The sequence below is a fragment of the Loxodonta africana genome, chromosome 3 (assembly GCF_030014295.1).
Source record: "Loxodonta africana isolate mLoxAfr1 chromosome 3, mLoxAfr1.hap2, whole genome shotgun sequence".
Lineage (NCBI taxonomy): Eukaryota > Metazoa > Chordata > Mammalia > Proboscidea > Elephantidae > Loxodonta > Loxodonta africana.
The window spans coordinates 92,823,831-92,840,970 of NC_087344.1; the positions used below are offsets into that span (position 1 = coordinate 92,823,831).

The following is a 17,140-nucleotide window of genomic DNA, read 5'->3' on the forward strand; positions in this document are numbered from 1 at the left end:
TAGCTTTGAGTAGGGGAAGGGCTTCCATGTACTGAGAACAGCAGGTGCTAAGAAGTAAAAGTTGGAAGGAAAATGGGGCAGGGGTTTTACTCCAAGCTCTGCCCTAGGCTTTCCTCTGTCAGCTCCTTTCCAGCTATGCACATAGACCTCCGTGTTCTAACTATGAAATGGGACTTTAGTTCTGTTCCTCTGGGCAGAACTGTTGTTGGGCTGGGTGGGGGCTGGTGGGCCAGAGGGCAGTCCCTGTGGTTCTGGGCCACTTCTGGAGATGGGAGCAGGGGAAGCAAGGTGGCCCAAGCCAGTGGCTAAAGCACCCGGGGATTTCTCTTGACCCCTCCTGGCCTTTTTCCAGCCGGCTGTGCTACGCCCATCCTACGCTGAAGGCCATTGAGATGTTCCACTTCCGGGGCCCATCCCAGGTGGGGGACCGCTTGGTGCTCAAGGCCATTGTGAACAACGCCTTCAAGCATAGGTGAGGGGCTGGGATGGGTGGGGCTGGGTCCCCCAGGGCAGAGGGCTTGTCCTGACCCAAGAAGGGACTCCTACCCACTAGGAGCCCATCACCCTGCAGACAAGGTCTAACCTCCCGCCTGGCTGCAGAGTCCCCCCACTACCACCAAGACTTAGGCTGGGGCGGGGACCCCTCCTCTGTGCTCCCCCAGCCCTTGTGCTGTCTGGGGATGTACCAAGTGCTCAGTGTGGCTCTGTCTCTCTCCCTGGCCCTGGCTCCAGGCCTGGCATACTGTAGGTGCTCAGATCCCAGGCCTACCTCCTGCCACTCTCTGCCGCTTAGCAAGCCCTTTCTCACCCATTTTCTAAGACAACAGTTAGCCCTCTCGGTCCTGACCTTTGGAATGAATTCCGATCCCCACTCCCATGAAAACTGACTTTAAATAAGTGTTTCTTGGTGACTTTAAAGATCACAGGGTCACTATGAATCAGAATCGACTTGACAGCAATGGGTTTGGTTTGATTTTTTTTCGTGTACTCATTAATAGTAAGGGCTTTAGAGCCAGCCTGCCTGGATTCAGGTTTTGGCCCTACCTCTTACTCGCTGTGTGACCTTGGGCAACTTATTAAACCTTTCTGGACTTTAGTTCTTTTGTCTGTGAAATGGAACTCAACTCAATTATCTCATAGCTGTGAGGATTCAATGAGATGTTATTAGCAGAAGGCCCGAGAAAATGTTCAGTTAAGACCAGCCACTGCTGCTGCTGCTGGCCACCACCACCACCACCACCACCACCACCATCATAATCATCATCATCATTTGCTGCCCAACTAGCACACATTCTGCTACTGTGCAGGGAAGAAACCCTTAACTAGGTTCTCTTCCTGACTGGTTATTTGACCTTGGGCACGTTTCTGCCCCATTCTGGGTCTTGGTCTCCCCATTTGTATAATGTCTACATTTTGAGATTATAGAACTTCCCAAGCGAGAAGAAATGTGGTGGCTGCTATTATTAAATTAATATAGACAGAAAGACGCATGAACAGCAGCAACTGAGCTGTCAGGCGCCCAGCTGGTACAGTGCTGTAATAGTGGGTAACGAACCTTTATTCTAATTAGGCTCTCTACCCCTACCTCTCTGCTTATTTCCTTTCATAACCCTTTGCAGTTCGTAATTACATATTGATATCTTTGCTTACTTGTTTGTGACCCTTTCCCTAGCTGTTAGCCCATGAGGGCATGGACCGGACAGGTTTATTCATTTTTGTGTCCCCAGTGTCTACTACAGAGTCTCTGGGTAGTATAAATGGTTAACGTGCTCGGGTGCTAACTGAAAGGTTGGCAGTTCTAGCCCACCCAGTGGTGCTGCGGAAGAAAGGCCTGGCAATCTACTTCAGAAAAACCAGTTATCGAAAACCCTGTGGAGCACAGTTCTACTCTGACACACTTGGGGTTGCCATGAGTTGACTCGATGGCAACTGGTAGTGGTGGTGGTGGTGGAGTGTCTATCCCAGGGCTGGGCATGCAGTAGGTGCTCTGCAAACATTGATGGGAGGGAGGGAGCTATTCTAGGTTCCTGCCAGTGGGACTCTGCTCTGAGTTGCTGGGAGAACTGCAAGAGTGTGTGTGCCCCTAAGTGTGTGGGGGGTGTGGGGAGAGGGGGCGCTGCCTCAGAAAGGTCTGTCCAGAATAGAAGCAGCCTTCCCCTCTCCCACAGCATGGAGGTGGGTGTGTGCGTGGAGGCCTACCGCCAGGGGGCCGAGACGCACCGGCGACACATCAACAGCGCCTTCATGACCTTCGTGGTCCTGGATGCAGATGACCAGCCCCAGAAGCTTCCCTGGATTCGGCCCCAGCCTGGGGTGAGTGGAAGCAGTGCCCTGCTTCACCCACTGACTCTCCTCCCTCTCTGCCCAGGCTGGTGGGACCTATCAGCCCCCTGATAGGCCCAGGGGAGTGAGGGGCCCAGCTCTGCCCCTCTGAGTGCTCTGCCTGTGACCCCTGATAATGCCCCTGGTGCAAGGTGGGTCCCTCCTTCTGCTTGGAAGAACCCTGAACGTGCATGAGAGTCTAGCTCACAGTTGGGTGTCAGTTGGTGCTCACAAGCCCGTGGAGCTGGAAGAACACTGGCTTTGGAGTCAGGTGCCACATTCTAGGTGGTGCCCTTGCGAGCTTCAGTCCCTGTCTGTACAATGGGTGTATGGGCAGTCCCTGCCTCACAGGGCTATTGGGGGTGATATGAGCTACTGACCGTGGAACTTAGCCCCATGCCTGATGAACCCTGGAAGCCCTCAGCAAGGGGTGATGAGAGAGCAGAGAGCACGGGGACAAGAGTCAGGAGCTGGATTTGGAGGCTGTCTTTAAAAAAATGCTCCCACATGCCTCCTGTGCTCCAGGCCCTGGAGTTCGGTCAAGGCCCAGCAGGCTTTGACCTTGAAGAAGTCGCTGCCTCTCTCTGGGAAGGCCACCGCCCTGCCTGCCTGCTTTGCAAGGCTAATAAGCATGGGCTGTGAAAAACCTACCACTCTGCAGCCAGAGGTTGGGCAGTCAAGAGTGGGTGGTGGGTGGAGGAGTGGGGAGCCTTGCAGATGGGTGGGCACAGTTACAGTTTACAAGGTGCTTTTCACAGTCCTTCTGCCATTTAATCCTCGAAAATGGGGGCGAGGGAGACATTACAGGTAGTAGTTAAAAGAGTGGGCTCCAAGTCAGGCCATTTGGGCTCTGATCCTGGCTCCACCTCTTACCACTGCTGTGACCTTGGGTAAGCCACTTCACTTTTGTGTCCCTCAGTTTCCTCCTCTGTAAAATGAGAGAAGTAATGGCACCAACCTCAGAGTGCTGTTCCTAAGGATTAGATGAAAAGGTACATGCGAGCACTTTAGAAGAGTCAGCACCCTCTAAGGATCCCTGTTATAGGAGAGGAAACAGAGGTCCACTGAGGGGAAGAGGCATTCCCCAAGTCACCCTGAGTCTGAGGGGGCCTGGGGCTGGAGCTCAGTCCCTGGGTGCTTTCCTGACCAGGTGGTTTGCCTCTGGCTGCTGATTAAGACCTGAACTCTACTTTAGGGCTGCAGGGCCTCCTAGGGTGCTTGGGTAGTGGGGAGGCTGGCTTGTTGACCTGCCCACACCATGGTCTGTCCCTGCTTCCCTCCTCAGGATGGTGAGCGGCGGTACCGAGAGGCCAGTGCCAGGAAGAAGATCCGCCTGGACAGGTGGGTGGTGGCTGTTTGCCTGCTCCACCGGCCCCAGGGCACTCACATTTCATCAGTGCTGCCCCCATGTTCCAGGCACAGCTGGGTCCTGTACAGACAGCCTCTGGTTTTGGCCTTATTATACAGTAGTAGTCTCATTGGCGCATTGTACAGGTGAAGATACTGAGGACGGAGGGGTTAAGTGGCTTGGCCAAGGCCACACAGGTAGGAATGATCTGCAGACTCAGAATTTGAACCTGGCCAAGTCTGGCCGATTTTCAAGCCTGTGTTATTCCGTGGACTCTGGTGCCCGTTTGGCAGGTGAAGAAAGGCACCAGCAGGAGATGCAGCTTGCTCAAGATGCAAGCCCAGGTGGGTCAGACTGTGCTGCGAAAGCACTTTACGCACTCTGAAGTGCTGTTGAACACATGAGGGTTCACAAACCTTTGTTAATAATAATAATAAAAAAGTATGCATTTATGGAGCATTTACTATGTACCAGGCACTGTTCTCATGATGACCCTGTGAGGCAGCTATGACTCCTAGCCCATTTTATAGATCAGGACACTGAGGCAGAAAAGTAAAGTAGCCTTAGCCAGGGAGTCTCTGAGTGGACCAAACTGTTAACGTGCTTGGCTGCTGACCATAAGGTCTACCTAGAGGTGCCTTAGAAGAAAGGCCTGGAGATCCACTTCTAAAAAATCAGCCACTGGAAACCCTACAGGGCACAGTTCTACTCTGACACACATGGGGTCCCCATGATTTGGAGTCGACTCAACAGCAAAAAAAAAAAAAAAGCCAACGCCAGAGTTGCTCAGCAAAGGTGTAGGGGAACTGAGATTTAAACCTGACACCCTTCCTCCCCAGCTTGTTCCCTGCCTCTGAGCTGCTGTCGGTGTACTGGGCTAAGTTTGCGTGTTCTCAGATCACTGCGCCCACCCAGTCTTCCTAGTCAGGCAGGAGAGTGTCTCCTACCTGCTGAGCTTGGCATAGGGCCTGGTGGACACTAGGCCTACAGTAAAGTCTGTCGAAGGGATGGGGCTTCTAAGAGACCCAGGTTGTCATCTTCCCTCTCTCCCAGGAAGTACATTGTGTCCTGTAAGCAAACGGAGGTGCCCCTCTCTGTGCCCTGGGACCCCAGCAACCAGGTAAGGCCCATTGCTCAGAGCGGACAGCCCTCGGGGCCACAGGGGTCTCTCCCAACCTTCCCCTTCTTGTCAGAGTGGGCTTGGGGTAGGCCTGAAGGGAACAGGGAGGGTCTGAATGGTGTACCTCACCACTGTTACTGTTAACAAAGGGCTTTCCTGGGTTCCCCCTGTTTGGCAGGAGGGAGCTGAGGCCCGGAGAGGAGAAGTGACTTATCCAGGGAGGGTCACACAGCATGCTGGCCAAGCCTAGCCCTCCTGTCCCAAAACCCAGCGCTCTTTCCAGAGTACCCCTCCACCATTCACGATCCAGGTTCCTTTCCCCACACTAGCATAGCCTTGGCACAGGGGCCACCTGAGGAAGGGGAAGAGTATAGCTTCTCTGTGTGCTCTGTCCAGGTGTACCTGAGCTACAACAACGTCTCCTCCCTGAAGATGCTCATGGCCAAGGACAACTGGGCACTGTCCTCGGAGATCAATGAGGTAGCTGACTGCACCCTTCTTTCCTTTCTTCTCTGAGCAGCCAGAGTCCTTTGTCTTGCTTAGACATAACTGATTGCAAGCAACAGAAACTCTCTCAAACTGCTCATGTCAAAAGGGGGTTTCTGGAAATGAATTGGGGAGATCATGGAACCAACCCAGTTGCAGAAATACAGCCACCTGCACAGGGCCTGGAGTGAAGAACCAGAAAGTCCTTTCTCTCCCGCCCACCTTATGCCCCCGATCTCTCTTCTATGCTGCTCTCTGCCCAACTGCTCGCCCCTCTCTGCCCCTTCTGCAGTGAGTCACTGTTGGGGTGGGGGATAGGGGAAAAACACCAGCTGAGAGAAGACCCAAGCCCTGCCACCGACTTCCTGTGCCCTTGGGCAAGTCACTTCCTCACCTGTGACATTGGGGTTGGATGGGCTCCTGACTTAGAGGATCCATTGCACTGTTGCCTTAGTCGCTGCTTCTCAAGGCACTTTCGTGTCCAATTGTACTGAATTCTCTCAATTCTTCATGAGGATGAAACTGAGGCTCAGAGAGGTCGAGTCACTAGTTCACAGTCACAGAACAAGCCAGCGTTCCAGCCTGCCCACTCCACCCCATGGCAGAGTCCGGGGAGGGGGAGCAGGAACGAGGCTGTCCTCTGTCCGCTGCAGGTGCGCCTGTACACCCTGGAGGATGACAAGTTCCTCTCCTTCCATGTGGAAATGGTGGTGTGTGTGGATGCGGCCCAGGCCTTCCTGCTGCTCTCTGACCTGCACCGGAGGCCGGAGTGGGACAAACACTACCGGTGAGGGGCTGGGCACTTGGGGAGTGGGTCATGCACTTGAACTCAGAGACAGATCAGTGATTTCCAAACCGTGGTCTGTGGAGTCCTAAGTTTTCAAAGGGGGCTCAGGAACTGCTGGTGGACAGGGGCGCTGAGAGAGTGGGCAGGGCTCCGGGACCCCCTCCCAAGGTCCAGGACAACTGACTAATGGCCAATTTGCTGAATTTACCAAACTTGGCAATTCTTATGAAAGTGTAACTGAATGTGTTATTTTTTAATATAGTCAATGACTATGGATGGCAAAGTCTTCTTCTTATGCATACATTTGTTTGCCAAATTTTCCGATTCCTTATGTGAATATCTTCTTGAACTTAGTCAAGGAAGATAAATATGTTCTTAGGAAAGTAGCCAAAATTTCAGTGTTTAATACGGGAATTTTTAAGTTTCAACGGATACTTTCCTCAAACCACTTTTAAAGTCATTTTTGGTTGTGCAAACACCCTTGCTTTTGGGAGTTCTTTGGTCATTTCTTGAGTGGCTGATTCATGAGGAGACTTTATTCTTGAGGATATCCATAAGGAGGATCTGAGTATTTGGAAATTCAGCGAGCTGGTCATTCGGCGGGTTGGTTTTGGCAAATTGGCCTCCTTCTTCTTACTTACCCCCATCTGTCTTCACCAGAGCAGGCCCTCTTACAGCTGTGTTTACACGGGCTTTCTGCCTAAGTGCAAAAAGGGCTGTGTTGCTTTAAAACGTCCTGGTCTAGGTGACCCCAGGCCCCAGAGGGAGTGCATTCTAGAAGCTTGAGAGGTCATCTGGTGAGGGATGTGGGAGGAGGGTTGCATTTGGTAGGAAGGCTTATTAGAGGAGGTGGACCCATGTGGGCACTGAAAGCCAAGCTCAGCTCTTGATACATTATGGGGTTGGTTAGGGGGTGGGCTGAGGGGAAAGAGAGCCCCCTGATGGCTGCCCCCCACCCTACCCAGCCACTGAGGAAGGGTGGAAGATTGGGGAGGAGGCGGTGGGTCTGGACACAGCCATGTGTATCTCTGTGTGGATGCCCTGTGTGTGTACTTGGGTGTAGGTGTAAACCTGTGCGTGTGCACCTGGGCACATGCCTGCTGTGTACCCAGGCTTGGGGCCCAGCTCAGGCAACCCAGCAGCCTTCCTTATTGGCTCTGTGACCATGGGCAGCTCCGTCCCTGAGTCTCAGCTTCCCTATCTGTAAAATGGGGTTAATAAGAGTAGCACCACAAGGGGCTGTTGGGAGGTTAAATGTGAAGCAGTTAGAGCAGCACCTGGCATACAGCGGTGCTCAGCAAATTGCAAATGCAAGGGCTGAATTGTCACACGTGCGTGGGGTGGGTGCCCCCGCGTAGGTGTGTGTGGACATGTGTGGATCTGTGTGTGTGCCGGGCTCTATCCATGAGTCTGTGCACGTGTACCCACCTGTGTGCATATGTCTATACATTTCTGGGTCTGTTCTGTGTCCTTGTGTATGCATTTGCTTGTGTACGTGCCTCTGTGTGTTTGTGTCCCCATCTTGACTGGAGCTTCCTGCCTTCCTGCTGGTCCCTGCTGAGCAGTGCTGGGGATAGTGTCACTGCAGAAGATGCTCAGAGAGGCTGAAGCATGGGAAGGACTGTGGCTCCCTCAAGGAGCTGGGTGACCCCAATGGGCCCTGAGCTCTTGTCCTCCTGACAGGAATGTGGAGCTAGTGCAGCAGGTGGACGAGGACGATGGCATCTACCACGTCATCAGCCCTGCCCTTGGCAGTGACACCAAGCCCCACGACTTTGTGATCCTGGCCTCACGGCGGAAGCCTTGCGACAACGGGTAGGTGTCTGCCTGCTGAGAGGCGCAGCAGGGTGGGGAGAAGGGAGGCTCATCTCCCTCCCCGGGGATGGGATGTCAGCCTAGAGTCAGAGCTCTGCTTCCTTTTGGCGGAGGGGCCCCGGGTACCACGCCAGACCCCTCCAAGCTGCCATGGCTGGACAAAATGGAGACAGGAGCACCCACTTCCCCTCCACTCACTCGTGCTCTAAAGCAGGGCCATCTCTGTCCCTGGGGCAGCTGAGGCTGCCTTGCCCAGGCCATTGACAGGACATTTCTCACAAGCCCACCTCCTTGGCCTCTGTGCTCGGAGAGCCTCGTTTTGACTGGAGGGTGGTGAGCCTGCCCACTGTGCCATGGATGGAATGCCAGTGCAGATGGCCTCACTTCCATTAGAGACAGGGGCCAAAACATGAGGAAAAAATACCCGCAAACACACAACTCTTGCCCTGAGCATCTGCAATGGAGGGGCTGTTCTGGGAGCCCACTGTGAAGTCACACTGGCTCCTGGTGAACCCAAGACTGCTAACCCACAGGGGTCTCCTCTTAGGGGCTGGGGCATGAAGACGTATGTTTAAGACTCTTGGGGAGGGCATCAATGTCAGAGGGTGGGCTCCAGAGCCTGAGAATGGGGACAGGACCCATGTCTTGGCTGGGCAGAACGGACCCTGACCTTCTTCTGTGGCCAACCCTTGCCCCTCCCCCATGCTTCTGCTGTTACAGGGACCCATATATCATTGCGCTGAGGTCAGTCACCCTGCCCACACATTCTGAGACGCCAGAGTACAAGCGTGGGGAGACCCTCTGCTCGGGCTTCTGCCTCTGGCGCGAGGGGGACCAGTTGACCAAGGTGAGGCCTGGCATTCCCTCCCCCTGACCCACCAGGCAGCCTAACTCCACCCCAATGCACACACACGTGAGTCCTGAGCTCAGCACTGTGGGCTCAGACAGTTCTAGACCCAGCCTCCCTCCAGCAGACTCCCTCTTGCAACTTGGGGAGCCCGGGAGTGTCAAGGGCTGAAAATGAGCCTTTATTAAGTTCTCATTCTGTGCAGAGAGAAGTCAGAGGCTGCTTCAGGGTCTTGGAGAAAGCCCTGGACACTGAAGGCAGAAAGCCCGGGTTCTGATCTAAAATGCATCGCATTATTTATTTGCTTATATCCCCCTTCTTGTCTAGGAAGGCTTTATATGGCTCTGAGGATCCATAAACTTTATATGGCTCTGAGGATCCATAAAACTCGGCAGAGCAGTCTGTGTTAATTGAAAACGTGGGGAGGAGGCTCAGAGAAGGCGAGGGTGGGGACACTGCAGCTCCCCTTTTGCGGCTCAGAGCTTCTGTGAGGACCCTGCAGCCCCCAGTCTAGTTCTGAGACTTGCCAAGGTAGAGACTGAGCTGTAAAAACCAACCAAACCAGTTCTGACGGTGGCGACCTCAGGTGTGTCATAATAGAACTGTGCTCCAAAGGGTATTCAATGGCTAATTTTTCGGAAGTAGATCACCAGGCCTTTCTTCCAAGGTGCCTCTGGATGGACTCAAACCTCCAACCTTTCAGTTAACCAGTGTTTGCTAAATGAATACTCAAGCTGAGGAGCTTCCCTGGGCTCACCTCCAAGGGAGCGGCTGTTGCCTCACTTGCCTCAATGGCCCCAGAGCACCTTCATTTAAATGGGGTTCAGTGCTGGGTTCCAGAGACAGAGCACACGTAGGCCCTGCCCTCCAGTATGGTGGGTGGTGACAGAGGGAAGCCAGGGTTGTCAGCAGCCTGAGGAGGGGTCTCGGAGAACTGGCTGGAGGAGGTCACCCCTACTAATGATGCAACCTTCTAAGACTCCGGGATGCTGGGGAAGGTGTATTCATTCCCCTCCCAGAAGGTGAGCAAGGCGATCCCATCTGCCTCCTGCCCTCTTAGCTCCTCCCCCTGCAGCAGCCCTTTTCTTCTGTCCGCCTCCCTGAGTGTGGCGTACTGTCCTGCAGGTATCCTACTACAACCAGGCCACCACCGGCGTTCTCAACTACGTGACCACCAATGTGGCCGGCCTCTCCTCTGAGTTCTACACCACCTGCAAGGCTTGTGAGCAGTTCCTCTTGGACAACCGCAATGACTTGGCCCCCAGCCTCCAGGCCCTCTAGGCGTCTCAGTGCCCATTCACCTCCATACTGCCCCGAGGACACACACGCGGAGCATGAATGAAGGCAGAGGCATTTATTCCTTCCTGGTCTCCCATAGGAAGCCTTGACCCTGGGGTCTGCTGGCCTAGCAGCCCTGGGTGGTCAGTTTCTGCCAGCGTCTGCCAGCAAGTCCTTGCGGAAATCTTGGGGCAGTCTGTAGTAGACCCGGGTTCTGTCCACGGCCCTGGCTGCCAGCAGCCCTGCCCGCCCAACTGCATAGCTGCCCTCGGCTGGGTTGTGCTCTACTGTGATGGTGGCTCGGGGGGAGACTGCCAGCAACCTTGTCACAACTCCAGGCATGCTCTGGCCCAGAGGCTTTGCCTGTAGCTGGAAGGACATGGGTTGCCAGAGCCCTTGGCACAGGTCCAGCATATCTGTGAGCAGCTGTTCCCTGTAGCCACCGCCCAGCACCTCCTCAGGCCAGCCTGGGGCCACCGTCACGTGGGGGAACACCTCAGCCACGGCTGCAAGAAACTCCCTGCCAGCCACGTGGCCAGGGACCGAAAAACTCGCATGGGAGAGTGTGGCCCCGACCCACACAGGCCGAGACAGGTGGCCCAGGGTAGAGAGGCGGGCCAGCATGGCCAGGGATGGCCGGAGGGCTGTGGGCTCTGCTATGTGCAAGTGGACACCCCAGCGTCCAGGGCGTGTGGCAAGCTGCAGCAGGCACGACTCCAGTGTCAGGGCAGAGCCCCCTGGGATATGTACGATGGGCACGAGGTCCCCAGCTACAGGCTCCTGGAGACTGGTGTTCAGTAGGATCATGCCTTCTCTGTCTGGAAGAGGCAGCAGAGGCTACAGTATCTTGGGTTCAAGTTACCATGGGGGAGCTGGAGGCCCTTGTCAAAGGGGCAGTGGAGGAGGCTACAAGGACCACCATGGAGAAGAAGCAGGTGCCTCAACTGCCTGGAATCTGTTGACCGGTTCTGGGCCCGAGTGTGGAAGGGTTGCTTTATAAATGTGCCTGGCACTCATCAGAATAGCATGATAGACTGCTAGCCCAGCTCTTGACTTCTTCCGAGACTCAGCCCTGTAGTCCGCTCCTACCTCTCCTGCAGCTCTATGTGGCTGAGGGTTCAACGGCACTGCTCTGAAGGTGGGGGGAGGGGGGCATGTCCTTGGCTCCACTGTACTTCCTCCCTCCACCCTCATCCCAGCTGTGGCTTACATAGGTCTGTGTTGCCATGGTAACAGAGTCCTGAGGTACCTATCCCAAGCAAAGGAAACCCCGCAGTTTAACCAGGAGCACAGGGGCTGAAGGCAGACATTACCTGGGAGTGTAACTGTTGGTGTTCTCCCATTGTCCTGGATGCCAGGAACCAGCCACTCCACACCCAAACCGTCTCCCCCAGGGGGCTGGAGGAGAGGGGTTAGGCTGCCTCCTGTGTAGTAGATTTGCTTCCGAGTGGCATTCCCTGTGGGGCCCCAAATAGCCAAGATGAAGTGGCCTCCATTCCCAGGGCACATTCCATTGTCCAGGGTGCTACTGGTGTTCTCTCTACGCCTCGCTGCAACCTTCCAGTTAGCTGCTGCTTCCTATTTTATAAATTACAAGTGGTGACTTGCCCAAGGTCCTACAAGCAGTAAGTAGCGTCACTGGGTTTGGAACCTGATGGAACCAGGTCTCTGGCCCTGAAGCTGACGTCCCTCCTTCTCAACTGTTACCTCCCTGGAAAGCTAGAGACTGTTGAGCCTGTTGGGGCCCCATAGAGATGGCTTAACTGTAGGCTCTCCTAGGTTCAGGGTCAAGGGAATGAGGGGTTTGGGCAAGGGAAGAAGAGGGGGCTGCTTCTCTGAAACAGTCAGTCTGAAATTTGCTGAGTTCCAATCTGAACTGTGCCATTTACAAGCTGGATGACTTTGTATAAATTACTTAACTGTTCTGACCCTCAGTTTCCCTTTCCATGAAATGGAATTCCTGCTTCATGGATATATGGGGCTTAGATAGCATCCCATTGTGGCAATGCCCAGCCCGGGGTCTGGCACACAGTAGGACCTTCCTCCTATTTCACCCAGGATTTCCCCCTTCGATGCACCTCCCCTTTCAGCTCCTCTCCAGTGTTTGCCAAGTGCTGCACCCTGTGCAGAATCCAGCCCACACCGCCCTCCTCCCCAGACCCTGCCCTACCAGCAAGCTGCTTGAACTGCGACAGGATAGGCTCAAAGATGTCATAGTAGATTTGGTGGGTGGCACTGTTGTCCCGGACGTAGAGAAGATCTTCCACTGACAGGGGGTCCGAGGCAACTTGCCACAGGGTCAGGCTGTACCTGGGGCCCAGAGAGCTGGCTCAGCTGCCTGCCTGGGCCCACTGAGGCCCTCAGCACACCCTCTGCACTCAGGTTGGGCCCCAGCCGAGCCCCAAGGAGGGTGAAGTGCCTGCCCTCCAGCCTCCACCAGCCACTTCTCCCTGAGCACCATCCCCCTTCCTGGGGCAGAAGAAGCCAAAGGGGGTTCAGGAAGAGGATAGAAAGCAGAGGCCCAGACAGAGGGAGTCTTGGTATGCCCTGCCTCCTCACTTGGGATGTGTGTTTCTGGGTCCCGTTTTAGCAAAGGGACAAAGACAGAGTGGGGGCATGTCAGACATGCAGAGAAGAGGCAGCCTTAGGCCTCCTGTGGGGAGTAGCTGGAGCTGGGCAGCTTGGAGCCAACTGGGTGGGGGGCATACTCAAGGGCTATCCTGGAACAGGACTATCCTGGGGCAAACTGCAGACAAAATCTTTGTAGTCCCAGGGGCACAGCTGGCTCCCACGGGAGGAAGCTTCAGGGAGACATATTGTACCTCAGTATGAACACTACCCAACAGGCAGAGAGTTACCACCAATGCAAGGGCCATCTCAGGAGGTGTTGGGCAGAGGCGTGCAAGCAAAACCTGTTGTAGATGGTGTGAGCACCAGTGAGAATTAGACCAGACGATCTTTAAGACCTTTCCAGCCATGAGTGTTTGGGATCTTCCTGGGAGGCAGTTCCTGGGGGTAGGTTTGGAGGGAGGCTGTGGCTGGGGCCTGGGAGTTTTCACCTCTCAGATTGGCCCAGCAGCCAGCTGAAGTGGGGCCAGGCAGCCCGCACCATGATGGCTCGCACGGGGAAGGTGACCCTTTGTGGCAACGCTCCCACCAGCCCCTGCATCTCCTCCACCATGGCACGTGTGTACGTCCTGTTCAGGGTCCGGGGCATGTAGGGCGTAGTCCAGCCGGGAGACAGGGTGGCCTCAGGATACTTCTCCTGGACCAGGGCTAGAAACCTGCAGAGAACCAGAGGTGCTGGTCAGTCAGGGCCATGCTGGCCCCTTCTCTCCTCCTGGGTTCCCACCATGGTGCTAGGACAGGGCAGAGCCTGTGGAATCTCTGATTTAAGTGTGGAAGCAGAGTCCTGAAGAACATAAGTGGCTTGTTCAAGGGTCCACAAATAGGGCATGGTCTTTGGAGTCAAGGAGGCCTGGGTTCAGGTCCTGACAGATATTGGCTAAGTCACTTAATCTCTGTGATTCTCAAAGAGGGGTGCATTGAGACTGGGCAGGGCTCCCCAAATGTCCCCTGTGAATGGAGGAGACTGAGTCCAGGGCCTCAGGATGTGCGGATCTGGGCTCTGCTAGCTTTGAGAGTCTCTAGGTTTCATATTTTAATTTTTTATTTCATTCCAATTTTGCCCTGGTGCAAATTTTAATAGGAAAATGTTTCCCCCCAAACTATTGAGTAAAATTAACTCTCTAGAAGACAAGCCATTTTTATCTTGGGCTATTGACTACATGTTTACAAATTGCTGCCTTTCAAATGAACCTCAGTCTGAGAAGCACAATAAATATTGGATGGATGGATTGCTGTCTGGGCGGATGGACAGATGGAGAGATGGATGGTAAAGGGCATGGGATCTAAAATCAGAAAGGCCTGGTTTTGAATCTTTGCTCCATCACTTACTAAACTTTTGTTGTTGTTAGTTGCTGTCGAGTTGATTCTGACTCACGGTGACCCTAAGTGTGCAGCGTAGAACCGTTCACATAGGGTTTTCACAAGCTGTGACCTTTTAGAAGCAGATTGCCAGGCCTTCCGAGATGTTTCTGGGTGGGTTTGTAGCACCAGCCTTTAGCACCATTTGCACTTGACCATTTGCACCACCCAGAGGCTCTCTACTAGATTGAAGCAGGTCATTTAACTTCTACGAGATAGTTCCTGTACTAGTAAAATAAAAATAGTAGCTACCTCATTCTCATTGCAAGAATTAAATGGTATACTGCATGTCAAGTGCTGAAAATAGTGCCTGGGCCATATAATAAACATTCAACAAATAAAGCCACAATTACTGTCAACCTTCTCATCTATAAAATGGGGAGAAATAAAAATACCCCTAACCTGGCAGTGCTATGTAAGTATCAAATCAGATACATCCTCTGTTTCTGTGTGGACCTTCCCTGTAAACAATAGAGCACTATGCAGCCTGTGTGTGTGTGAGGGTTGGTTGGTAGTGGCAGTGCTGGGATTCCAAGGGGCTGGGGAAGGAACTGACCGTTTCGACTTTTCCAGCAAGCCAAGCCTTGTGCTGGTCATTGGGGATACAGAGAGGACTTGGCTTTGTCTGCCCTCAAGGAGTCCACAGTGCAGTAGGGGCCACAGACTTGTAAACTGACAGTGACCACCCAGTGAAACAGGGCTGTGTTGGAAGTGTGGGGGCTGAGGGACCTGGAGGAAATCCCTTACACAGCCTGGAATGTTAGGGAAGTTTTCAGTGGTAATAACTGGGCAGAAGTTCATCAGAAAATAGGGAAAGGTATTCAAGGCAGAGGGAACAGCATATGCAAAGGCTCAGAGGTGAGGCTCCGTGATGTGACTGGAGGAAAACTTAGCACAGATCCCCCGAGCACTCCCCGTGCCAGTTGTTGAAGGAAGTTGACATAGCTGGGAGAGAAGCAGACACTGACCTTGTGGCATTGACCTCGACTGAGATGTGCAAATTGGGACCCCTCAGGATATCGGCGTTGATCCACACAGGCCTCCGAACTCTCCCATTCTCTGTGAGCCGCCGCAGGAGGTCCAGGGAGGGGCCCACAGCCTTGAGGCTCTTGAAGTCCAGTTTGATGCCTGTGAGTTGGAAGCCAAGGGCTTGGTCAATGCCCCTGGTGCTTGAGGAAGAAGGAACCAGGAATACGTGACTTCCTGGGGCAGAGAGTGCAGGGGTGTGTGTGTGTGTGTGCATGTGTGTAATGGGAACTGGGGGGACAGGAACCATATCCTGGCTGAGAGTGAGAAAGGGATTTCAAATAGGCAAAGCTATCCCAGAGAGGAAGGGTCCACCTTTAGAAGGAGTGAGTTCCCATCCCCAGAGGTGAGGAAGCAGAGGCCAGCTAAGAACTTGGGTCTTGGTGAGGCTGGTGCAGGGAGGTAGTCAAGCATCTGGTGGAAAGCAGCTGTGATTCCTGGACAGGACAGGCTCAGATTGCCCTAAGCCACCACAGCATGTAGGAAGGTCATTTGGCCTCTGGGAAGGACCGTTTGAGTAGAGGAGAGTGTCCCATAGTAGGGAAGGGCAGACTAGCTAGAGAAGGGACCCAGCATGAACAAAGGCACATGGACGTCTTTTTTTGAGGAGATGGGGTTGAAGGGTATGACAGGAGATGAGGTTTAGAAGTTATAGAGGGATGTTGAGAACTTGGTCAAAGAGATAACACTTTGCCCTGAGAGCAATGGGGAACCATGGAGGGTCAGGGCAGGGGAGTGGCATGCTAAAATTGGTCCTTTGGAGAGCTGACTCAGGTGTGTGTGTGTGATGACTGGGGGAAGACTAGAGGGGCTGAGTTTGGAGGCAGGAAGCCAGTGAGGAAGGAACACCCTGAACACGTTTGGCACTTTGCAGTTTACCCTGCACTTTCACATCTCACCTGTGCGTCCAGGAAAGAACACCCTGAACATGCACGTTCACATTCACATCTCACCTAGCCTTCACCGTCTGGAACTCAGCATGTGAAAGCCAAGGCAATGAATGAGCAAGTCCTGGCAAGAACTAGACTTGCCTCCAGGTGGTGGGATCCTGTACTGCTGCTGGGGACCAGAGCACTGGGGGGCCGGGGGGGCGGGGCTTCAAAGTGGCCCTTACCCTTCTGGGAAGAGGTCAGCACAGTCTCCAGCCACTGCTGCAGCGTGTTGTCACTGTAGATGGCTGGGGGGTGTGCCATGATGGGGACCCCTGTCTCATTGGCAGTGTTGAACCCTTCCACTGTGACATCTGCCTCCAGGACCATGACATCACCTGTTTTGGGGCCAAACGCATATCAGTTCCCTTTTCAAATATTAATTTTCCTTATCATAAAAGTATATTACATATTTACTATAGAACATTTGGAAAATACCATAAAGTAGGAAGAAGAGGGAAAAATCTACTTGCATCTCACTGTTCATGTTTTGATGTATTTTCTTCCATCTTTTGTCTATGTATAGTTTTTACACAGCTAAGACCACACTGCATTTATAATTTTGTATCTTTTCCTTTTAACATTATAACACATTTTCACAATCCTTCATATGTCTAATTTTTAAAAATATGGCTGCAAAAGCCGGAGTTGAGTGTCCTCACAAATGGTGGAGCTGACCATACCCCTATTCCTCTGCTATTTTGATAGTTTCTTAATTTTTTGCTATTAATAAATAATGATGCCTATTTGATCCTGATTATTTCTGATCCCTACTTACGGAATCTGAGTCAGGGCAGCACAGGGTCATTTTTAAAGCACATATTATCAAATATTTTCAAAACACTACCAAATACTATCAAAATATTACTGAATATTATCAAAAAGCTCCCTAGTTGGCACAAATGGGTTGCATTTGACCCATTTGCAAAAGGTTGGTGGTTCTAACCCACCCTGCGGCACTGTGGTTAGAAAGGCCTGACTCCATAAAAATTACAGCCAAGAAAACCCTATGGAGCCCCTCTACTCTGTAATACGTGGCATTGCCATGGTCAAAATTGATGACTATGGGTTTGGTTTTTTTTTAAATTATCAAGTTACTTTCTGGAAAAGTTCTGATTCCCGTTCCCACCTGAAGTGTAAAAGATTTCCCATCTCACTGCACACTTACCAGCACTGAACATTGTTATATTTATCT

General features: G+C 53.0%; 2 protein-coding genes across 3 annotated transcripts in view; one reads left to right on the top strand and one right to left on the bottom strand.

Moving 5' to 3' along the window:
• ACOT11 (acyl-CoA thioesterase 11) overlaps positions 1-10,703 on the top strand; it is a 25,214-nt gene extending 14,511 nt beyond the window's left edge. For both annotated transcript variants that reach the window (XM_023549557.2, XM_064282015.1), the window contains exons 7-15: positions 353-472; positions 2,169-2,313; positions 3,608-3,663; positions 4,724-4,790; positions 5,187-5,270; positions 5,930-6,063; positions 7,747-7,878; positions 8,599-8,725; positions 9,851-10,703. In XM_023549557.2, coding sequence (XP_023405325.1) covers positions 353-472; positions 2,169-2,313; positions 3,608-3,663; positions 4,724-4,790; positions 5,187-5,270; positions 5,930-6,063; positions 7,747-7,878; positions 8,599-8,725; positions 9,851-10,006 — 1,021 coding nt within the window. In that variant the 3' untranslated portion in view covers positions 10,007-10,703. The remainder of the gene's footprint in view (positions 1-352; positions 473-2,168; positions 2,314-3,607; positions 3,664-4,723; positions 4,791-5,186; positions 5,271-5,929; positions 6,064-7,746; positions 7,879-8,598; positions 8,726-9,850) is intronic.
• On the bottom strand, positions 10,148-16,303 carry FAM151A (family with sequence similarity 151 member A). Its single transcript, XM_064282016.1, has 6 exons — positions 16,131-16,303; positions 14,959-15,118; positions 13,063-13,287; positions 12,174-12,313; positions 11,317-11,460; positions 10,148-10,821 (listed from the first exon to the last, which is right to left on the bottom strand). Exons 1-6 carry the CDS (start codon positions 16,273-16,275, stop codon positions 10,148-10,150), a joined length of 1,488 nt encoding a protein of 495 aa, XP_064138086.1. The 5' UTR covers positions 16,276-16,303.
• Between the last annotated feature and the right edge of the window lie 837 nt (positions 16,304-17,140).

Bases quoted from the DNA above. Each gene is read 5' to 3' on its own strand.
- FAM151A (XM_064282016.1), bottom strand. From the start codon at position 16,275: ATGGTCCTGGAGGCAGATGTCACAGTGGAAGGGTTCAACACTGCCAAT. The intron at 12,314-13,062 runs GTGAAAACTCCC...TCTGGGCCCCAG, and splicing joins CTGCTGGGCCAATCTGAGAG to GTACAGCCTGACCCTGTGGC. The intron at 10,822-11,316 runs GTAATGTCTGCC...TGCCTCTTCCAG, and splicing joins ACCAACAGTTACACTCCCAG to ACAGAGAAGGCATGATCCTA.